Source organism: Fringilla coelebs, assembly GCF_963513975.1.
Source record: "Fringilla coelebs genome assembly, chromosome: 1".
NCBI lineage: Eukaryota > Metazoa > Chordata > Aves > Passeriformes > Fringillidae > Fringilla > Fringilla coelebs.
In genome coordinates, this window is record NC_140028.1 from 24255683 (window position 1) to 24265195 (window position 9513).

A 9513-nucleotide genomic window follows, 5' to 3' on the forward strand; every position below is an offset into this window, starting at 1 on the left:
ATCTGTACACAAGAGAACACTTCTCTTACTATGAGGGTGGTTAAACACAGGGACAGTCTCCACAGACAGGTTGTGGAGTCTTGGTCTGTGGAGGGTTCAAAATGCAGCTGGACACAGTCCTTGGCAAGCTGCTGAAAACTGACTCTGTTTTGAGCAGAGGAAGGTCCCTTCCAGCTGAAATGATTTTTTGATTCTGCCTCATCAGTGCTGAGTAGAGGGGAAGGATCACCTCCCTGGACATGCTGGCAGCATCCCTCCTGATGTATCCCAAGATACTGTTGGCCCTCTGTGCTGCCAGGGCGCATTGCTGGCTCATGGTCAGCTTGTTTATCGTCTGAATTTCCCACAGCCCTCTCTGCAAAGCTGCTTTCTGGCTGGCCAGCCCACATGGTGTTCTGTGCATAAGGATTATTCCTCCCCTGGAGTGGGAGTTTGCATTTCACCTTAGCTGAACTTGAAGAGATTCTTTTCACCCCATTTCTGGAAGTCATTTGAGGTCCCTCTTAATGGCAGCTCAGTCATCTGATACACCAACCCACTCCTCCCCATTTTGTATCCTCTGCAAGTGTCTTCTCATTTCACAGCAGGAGATGGAGATGAAGCTGCAAATTTACATTCTCAAGACAGTTACAGTGATAGAAGGCATGGAAAATAGATATTCTTTTGGGTACCAGCAGTAGAAAATGGTGTTACTTATACTTCATAACCTCCTGCAGATTCCCTTATTTCCATGAGTGACATTGTTTTTGTTTTGTTTGTCTTTGATTTTTTACAGATCTTTACTAAATGTGTCAACAAAAAAATACTTCTATACATCTGAAGGAGAGAGAATTATGCCAGTAAATTTGTATAATTTTATCATTTTATATCCCTAGAACTTCTCATTTGGGATATAGAGTTCTCATATTCTAGAATTCAAATAAACTCTTCTGTGTGCAGCAAATAAGAAACCTTTCAAAGACTCTATTTTTTTTTTGAATAATCTAAGTTCTCAATGGGTTTTAATGAAACAAAAGCTAAAAAACATCTAGGAAGAGGGTTCCAAATTATAACTGGTTTTAAAAGCAAAATTAGTAAAAGGAGGGCATGAAATACTAAGTCTTGATTGTAAAGTCTAAGTGATCATGTGGTGTGGAATTCCTTCAGCCAGAGCTGGAAATTCAGTGTGGGAAGAGAAGCCTTGTTCCTCATTTACCTGTTACTTTAGAGCCTCACAAACTTGAACAAGAAAATTCCCAAAGTCTTAGTCCCCTTCTTCTGTGGCTGAGATTTTCTGGCTCCTGCTTATTAAGTAAAACAGAATATTGTGACTTTGCTGCAATGCTGCATTTTATTCTTTGGTTGTTTTTAAACAGAAATTGAAGTCTAATTCTGCAAGTCTTACACCTGAAAGAAATAGTGTTGTTGTGCAGGCACATGGGAAAAGGTAGGTGAAAAATGTCCTGGCCTGTTGGACATTGTTTGATTATGACTTCTTATCAAGCTAACAATATTGCTGTTGTTTAATATGTGTTGACATTTCTTAAGAAAGACAATGAGAAGAGAGACAGTCTTTTTAAAGAAAAAGCAAAGATAAGCAGGTAATTTCAAAGAATTGTTAATGTGTTTTCACGTGGTCAAAATAATTTATTATAAATTTATTAATTATTAAAGCTAGTGAACAACATCTTCCTTTGCCTTATGGACATATACATTTATCAAATGCTGCAACATGTAGATCCTTGTATATTTGGCATAGAGAGTGTTTTTCATTGAGTTTTTCTTTGAATACTTTGATAATAGAAATTTTAAAATTCAATAGTTTACAAGCATTTGGATGCTTTGCCTATATTTAATGGTTTTTTTATAAATACCATGCTGTTTAACCAGGAGAAATATTATACTGCTTTCTCCAACCTGTTTAATATTTTTTAATGAATCCATATAGATGTTGTCCAGTGTACCTGGGTGGAAGCCTTTCACCATCTGGGATAGGAACAAATATTTCAAAAAGGTAGGAAACCTGAAAAATATGTGCTACTTGTTATCGTTATTTTTATTCAGAGCTGTGTTTCTCTGGTGGTACATAATTCAGTGGGCAGGACAGCCTTACAGTCATCTAAGGAAGTGGCTGCCTGTAACTGCACTTGACATCAGCTGGTCTCTTCCAGTCCTCTGTTGTTGACCACCTGACCTTTTGTTTGTTTGAGTAGGTGAAAAATGCTTGCAAATGAGACCTGAAACCAAAAATCAGTAACAAGTAGTTACGGAAATTGCTGCTGCATTGCTATTTTTCCCTGCCTCTCTTTATCTTTCTGCTGATGCCAAGTAGGTGATTTAAACCAGTGGTTGGGCTGGTTGAAATACCCCAGAACCTGAACTGAAAATGATCAGAGTACTTTGCAGTTGCAGCTAAATTTAGCAGAAGAGGTACTTTGATGATTTATCCATAACATCCTTTAGAGCATTACTGCATTTCCATGTGGCATTTTTTGTAGTAAGTAATTATGCACTCAACACATATTTGGGTGCTGCCCTGGTGCTGTATCAGTGAGGAAGACTAAGGAAAATATATCAAGAGAATATCAGTTTATTTTATGTGAGTTTATTTTCAGTGAGAACAGGAACCTGAGAATATCAGTGAGAATATCAGTGAGAATATCAGTTTATTTTCAGTGAGGATAGGAACCTGTAAAAATAATACATGAACATATAATTAAATCAAATATCATAATTCTGAACATGCCAGAGATGTAAAGGCATTAAGATTAGGTGACATTGCTTTTAGTGTTTGAGTGAATGCTGTACTTTGACCCATTTATGGTGGATGTATATTGTATCAGTCAGCTTCTCTGATTGTTCTTCTTTGTCCAGAGCGTGTGATCAGCTACGTTGTACTGCTTGTGACTTCCGAGTGGCACTTTTCAATGACTACGTCTGGGATCAGTCCTGTGATTATCTTTTTTTCAGGTGTGTCTGGGGTGGGTATTAGTGTTGTGCTACCATGCTTTGGAGCTCAATAAGAACAGGAAAGATGAAAAGCCCTTAGCACTGCTGTGTCACCTAAAAAGCATGCTTGCTACCTGTTTAGGATCAAGTGGGACAGTCTGTGGGGAGGGGGAAGCAACATCTCCCAAAATCTGTTTTCATCTGTTTCTGTCTCTTCTCCCATGACTCTCCCTCTGCTTTTAAAAATAATTCAAGTTTCATGGATGAAAAGGCCAGCTTATTGCTGAAACAAGCAGGTAATCCATGTGACTCTGCCAACCAGTGCAGAGCACCTACAATGTCAGCAACATGAGTACAGACTGTTCAGCATGTGCTTGGCACCTCGCCTTCACTCATACAGACTCTGATGGTTTCAAGGCAGATGTTCTTTTTTCCACTACCAGGTGTGCTGTCATGTTCAGTGAAAATCAAATAGCTTTATTTCTTAACAGATTTCTTTATTGAAGCAAAGTTTGATTAAATTGAGGGGTGGGATTTTTGTTTTCTGCTTGTATTGCAATGTTTTTAATTCTTTAAATAGTTTTTGAAGACTTTAAAGTAAGGAGTCCTTATTTTCTGTTTCTCTAAAGCTAATGCCAAGACTTATTGAAAGATAGTATAGTAGGCATGTTCCTAATAGGCATCAGATTTGGATTCCTCTTATTTTCGTACAGTCTCTGTATGAGCCTGGTAACTGATGGAAGAGGTGGATGTGTTCAGAGTATGTGCTTGGAGAGTGATGTGACAGCCAGAGAAGAACATTAATGGAGATACGAGCTCCTTTTCCATTATTTTTCCTGTGTTACATCTTTGGTTATTCCAGCATTTTTCTTCCAGTCTCAAAATTTGTATTTCTTATTGAATACCATTATTTTTCCCATTATTTAAAGCAGTTTTTAAAATACCATGCTGCACTAGTCTCCTAAGATTAGTTTGGTAGTGGAAAAGTTTTAAACAAAAGTGGGATTCTTTTATTTACCCAAAGTCAAAATTATTTTGCTTCTCAGATCTTGAAATTAATAAATGAAACAAAAGAAAAAAACCACATGAGCAGCATTTGTATCAGATACCTACAACATTGATTAAAATCTGTAATCTGTAGCAAGATACTTTGCTGTTAATTTTGAAAAACCTGAATTTTAGAAAACAAACTTTAAGGTTAAACATTTTCCTTCCATCAATAGGAGTTTGATCTCTTTTTCTAAAAATTCTTCCCTTGTTTTGAATTTATTTAATTGGGCTCGTTAATGTGGTTTTTGAGCAATTCAGTGTCCAGTGGCCAGGAGGAGGTCATGGGAGCAGAGATAGCTAAAATGCTACATTTTCACTTGGTTTTTTTGAAACAACTTGTTCTTGTCATAGCATGCTGATTTTTCATTTGTTATGGTTAATGGCTACACAGAAATTATTTCTGGTTTGATGTACATTCTACCCTTTTATGGCCATTTCATTTCAGTCACTTAGCAATCACCTTGAGTAGCAGTTCCTGATGAAAAATTTAACTCTATCATTTTACCCATTATACATAGCAATTTTTACAGTAAGTTTGATAAGATAATACATTTTTGGGTAATTTTTTAAAACAAGAATTAGCTCTGCTTGGTTTTCTTCACAATTCTTTCTCTGGAGGCTGACTGGAAATCTCTAAACCCAACAGATAACATTGTTTGCAAAAACATCAGTCTGTAGTTTATCTGAGAACACAGAAACTACACACTGAGACTGCTCTCAGAAAATGAGTGTTCCAAACAGAATTCAAATATATCCCTAAATTAATCCATGACAGCAGTATTCAGAATTGTCAAGATGTCTTCTGATTTGAAATGGCCTCATGAATATTTTTCCTTTAAAAAAAAAATCAGAACAACCCAGCACGATCTTAAGATGAATTCACTTCTTTGGCAGGAATAACATGCCTGAGCTGAGTAAGCTAAGAGCAAAGATGATAAAGAAGAAAGGAGCACGTGCATATGCTTGTCAGTGCAGCTGGAGATCCATTGATGAATTAACTGACCTTCAAACAGAGCAGCAGCTTCGGTGGGTTTGTGGTAAACATGGAGAATGAAGTCTTCTTGTGTAGGATACCTATTGTGTGGAAATGGCTCTTAAAATCAATTTGTTTCCTATGCAGTTCTCTGAGAACAGATGCAAAATTGAATACTTAGATCTAGAAATAGATTGTAACACCCAGATTTCAACCTGAAAACTTTTTTTTTTAATTTGACTGTCTTACAAGCAGCGTGGGGAGTTGAATTAGGAGAAATAACCAACTTGGAGGCTTTCTGGAAGCAAAATGAGGTTTAAGTTCATACTCAGTAGTGTTAAAGACAAGAGGGGGAAATAACAGACCTGGGGCATGGGCAAAGCATCTTGAGACTCTTCCTCACAACTAGCAGAAAGTCTTATTTCCCATGTGTGCAGAATCCTGGACTCAAAATGGTGGGTTGGGAAGCAGCCATGACACACAAGCATATAAACTTCTGCACAGAAGTGAATCCTGCTCTTCTGTTTTGCTCATAGTTGTTAATGAGCAAGTAGTTGTTTATCTCTTAAAAAATTACTATGGGATCAGTTCTCATCGTAAAGGTTTCAGCGCACCCCAAAACTTTACTTCCTTTTACCCACCAGTAGGCAAAACTGCAGGTGCTGAACATTTTCTTCCAGTTCCTACTGCTTTCTTCAGAGCACTTTCTGCTAAGGACTTCTACCACAAATTAATTTCTTGAAGTTCTCTTCAGCCCTCACTGCACAAGAGATGAAGAAATTATTGTGCAATTATTAAATGTGCAATTTTTAAATATGCAATTTTAAAGAGATTCTGAAGGGTATGTTACTCTTTTATCAATATTTTCAATGGAAAATGGAAAAAGGCTCAAGCTTTTAAGAGTGAGAAAATATATATCCCCACTGATGTTCAAATTCAGATTTTTTTTCAGTTTCACTTACCTCTCACTTCAGCTTCTCTTGAAAAAAATTTTGTATTTAGAAAGTGCAGCTGTTTCAATGCGCTCCCCTCAGTAACACTGTTACTTGATGAGTTGTCTTGCTCACAGTCAGTCACTATAGTTTATGAGCTTTTCCTTTTCATTATGTATAAATAACACAGAAGATAGATTTGAGTTTTATGCAGGGGGAGAGGGAGGAAGGAATAACCAGTCCTGTCGTTTACTACATTGATAAGTGTCTCAATATGGGAAGTCTGTCTGTGTTTTTGCTGTGCAGTATGTGTATCTGTACAGATAAATTCAGAATTCCTTACTTTGGGCAATTCTAGCTGTACAGAGCCATTTCCCTTTCTCTGAAGTTTTGCTCATGGTTCTAATCTGTATGTTTGCTCTGTTTCTGAGCCTTTTCAAAATGCGTGGTCTTACAGAGGTGATTCCTGTGTCTGTTGCCCTCTGGAAGAGCAGGTCTCACTAGTGATCAGAGGCATCATGCACTCTGCACCCTGCTTGCGTTGTCGTTACATGGGTGCTTGTTTTAGAGCCTGCAGAGGCCCAGCAGTGTGCCTGGGAAGTCTGGCAGTGCTTCCTCAGTGCTCCAGACTGCTCCTTCCAGTGCCCATGCAGCCTTGCTGTAGAGTCAGAGGTGAGTTGGCTTGGAGAGGTCCTACTTGGCATGATGCTGTAGACATATTTAGGGTCATGTATTGTTTTCAGTGAATTTAGTATTTCGAGCTGAAGTTTCAACTGCTAGAGTCCAAAACTGCAGTTTCAGGACCAGAGACCAGTTGACTACTGCTCAGACAGCTCCTAAAAGAGCTCTGCTTGCCTTTCTGTCCTTTGTGGAGATGCAGCCCTGGGCTGTACACAGTGAGTGTTCCTGTGTGCTCTTCAGGTGGGCCCAAGCGACTTTCATGATTGGAGAACATCAGTGCTAAGAATAAGAGAAGAATCCAGAGGTAGGTAACAAGCTCTAGGGAAGAAACCTGCTTTCCATTCTTCTCGAAGAATGCTTTTCAAAAAGTGCTGAGTTGCCTTGGCTTTTCTGTTCCAAGGCTATTTGAAACTCATGACCAAGTAGTTCCACAGGGTGTCTTGGCTAGAATTGTACTGGAACTTGTGCCACAGTGTAGAAACAAGCTGGGCTTGCAACCTGTGAGCTGAAAATGGGGGACATCCTAATTCCCATCTCAGTTCATGAGACCTAGTCTTATGTGACTAGGAAAGGGAGCATGTCTCCTGTATCCTGAGCATTCCCCTGAAATAATCAAGTGTAATTATTCAAGTGTAATTAATTTGTTTCTGGCCTTGGTCAGAGTGGTGGAATATGACAGCTTTTTTCCAAGGGAAGTTGTAAACAGGTACAGAATAGTATTTCTTGTACAGGTTTTCAGAATTTATCATATTTCTAGATTTGAGAATAATTGCTGCATCATTAGGTACAATGATTTTGTTGGAAGTAGGAGCAGTATTAAGATTTGATTTCCTTTCCTTTGCTTTCTTCAGTTGCATGTTACAAACCATTCCAAAGTCCTCAGATTAAAAGAATGTAAAGAAATGTAAAACTAGAGCTTGAATATTCATTTGATGAAGGTATTGTCAGATTGTACAAGGTTCTCAAGATGTAGCCCAGACCCTAAGTGATATTTCTGTGTCAGTTATCTGAGATAGCAGGGATTATGTAGAGAATTCTGTTTAAGAATATGTAAAGAATTCTGTTTAAGAATGCAATTCAGCTGTTGTCAGATGGAAGTACTGGAGAACAGTGTTGCTAAGTATAAACATGACCACTGTTTTCCTCCAATTTTTTTGCTTTGGAATAATGATACCATTTCCATTTGTGAAATGGGAAAGGTGAAAATTTAAGACTTTTGTTTTGTTTTGTTTTAAGACTTTTGCTTACTGATATGCTTGGAAATTTCTAGCCTGTACCATTAGTCTGCAGCAGATCCCTCAAAAAAACAAAAGCAATGAAGAATGACAAAATGAGATTCCATAAAATTTTAATATGCTGCTCTGACTTATCTTTCACTTGTTTTACCTGCAAACTATGGAGGGCAAATATAGCTTAGAAGAGTCATTTTTAAGAATCAACCTGGCATTAAAGTTAACTTACAGAAGCATAATAACGTTACATATTGCAAGCTCTGCACTGTACTATATTATATAAAGATTTTTTTTGTCCAAACACCTATTTAATTTTGTATTAAAGATATTCTGCAAATGCTGCCACTTGCTGAAAGACTGCCACTTCTCTTGTTTCCTGACATGTGAGTCTTTGGGTCATGTAACCAGCACATGTGGTAGTCACACAATACAAGAAGGGCTATGTTGGGAGCTGTGTATGCAAATTTTTCTTCCTGCTGGGCTGTTTTTTCAAAAGACCTGACATTGTCTGTGGTGTGACACCTGATAACTGCAGGCAGGTGGAGTAAGGGAACGTCAGGTGCTGCTCATTTTTGAGGGCTGCATCTGATGCCTAGGGTTTGGCTTGTGTGCTTTGAAAAAATTTTTCAAATGTCAGCACTGAATAAAATGAAAATTTGGAATTAATCTGAATCGTGTGTTGTGTGAACTCTAGTGTACTGTTCCTATCCAAGAGAAGCCTTATAAAAATAAAGGTTTTTGTCAGAAGTGTTATGACATGGACTTAGTTCAAAAGCATTGTCCAGCTCATAAGAAGCAATAAGTACTTTTGTGTGTGTTTTCTCACATCAGTGGGGATGCAGCAAATAGAGGAGAATTAAAGAAACTTTAACATTCTTTACTAGCTAACACGAGGAGAGCACATGAAATTATAGAGAGGTCATAAAGGTGAATGCGTTTGCCACATTTCTTGGATGTTTACCAAGGATAAAAGGTGGAGGCAGGTGCTGTGCAGGGTGGCAGATAGCTAAACAACTTGCAGAGTGGGGTGCTGGTATCCTGGTGCATCAGTCAAGCATTTGCTGCAGTCCATGTGCCCCAGGTCTTGCTGTAGGAAACCCTTCTTAGTACCAGGGAGGAGTTGCTCTGCATATGGAAGTTGGAACTTGTTTCTCCACCATCCAGAGATGCCTTGTGGCTTCCATTAGAGTAACAAACATAAATACTTCCTGTACCTCATTCTGAATTTGGATTCCAGGCATGGGTGCTATTCAGGCAATAATTATTTCCCCAACTTAATTGGCAGTGTGGACACAATGAGGATGCTCAGAAACCAGCCACTGCCTCAGGAGTACTCCTACTTATTTAGGACTTGCAGTGTCACAGTGATGTTCATGTGTGTTTCACTTACTTTGATAACTTCTTTTCTGTTGAGTTAGAAGTACGTGGTCAGGGTTAATATGTGATTATGCAATCCAGTCTGCAGAGGGCAGAGCAGCACCGCTGAGAGTTACAGTTCAGGCTTCTGCTTCACTTGTTCACACTCCTATTTTTTCTGTAATAGTGGTTTACATTCAACAGACCAAGGCTTGCATCTGTCTCCTGCGAGTGTCATTGTAAGTAGAGTAGCCAGATCTGTAGGAATTCGAATTGATTTTTGTATGAATTCATCCAAATGGTCTTCAAGTGGTCCTTGACCAATACTGAAGAAGATTAAATTTTTAACTATTTTAACTGT

The 9513-nt window shown here is 38.4% G+C and overlaps 1 protein-coding gene across 2 annotated transcripts in view; it reads left to right on the forward strand.

Moving 5' to 3' along the window:
- Nucleotides 1-8428, forward strand: part of CFAP418 (cilia and flagella associated protein 418) — a gene marked incomplete at its 5' end in the record, with an annotated part of 11508 nt that extends 3080 nt beyond the window's left edge. Inside the window, 5 exons of one of the 2 annotated variants that reach the window (XR_014616541.1) lie at nucleotides 1356-1426; nucleotides 1928-1993; nucleotides 2854-2949; nucleotides 4873-6868; nucleotides 8122-8428. Coding sequence is in view for 1 of the 2 variants with exons in the window: in XM_084216429.1 (XP_084072555.1) it covers nucleotides 1356-1426; nucleotides 1928-1993; nucleotides 2854-2949; nucleotides 4873-5032 (393 nt within the window). Of the gene's footprint in view, nucleotides 1-1355; nucleotides 1427-1927; nucleotides 1994-2853; nucleotides 2950-4872 lie in introns of both variants that reach the window. The other variant, XM_084216429.1, reaches the window with a different exon arrangement.
- Between the last annotated feature and the right edge of the window lie 1085 nt (nucleotides 8429-9513).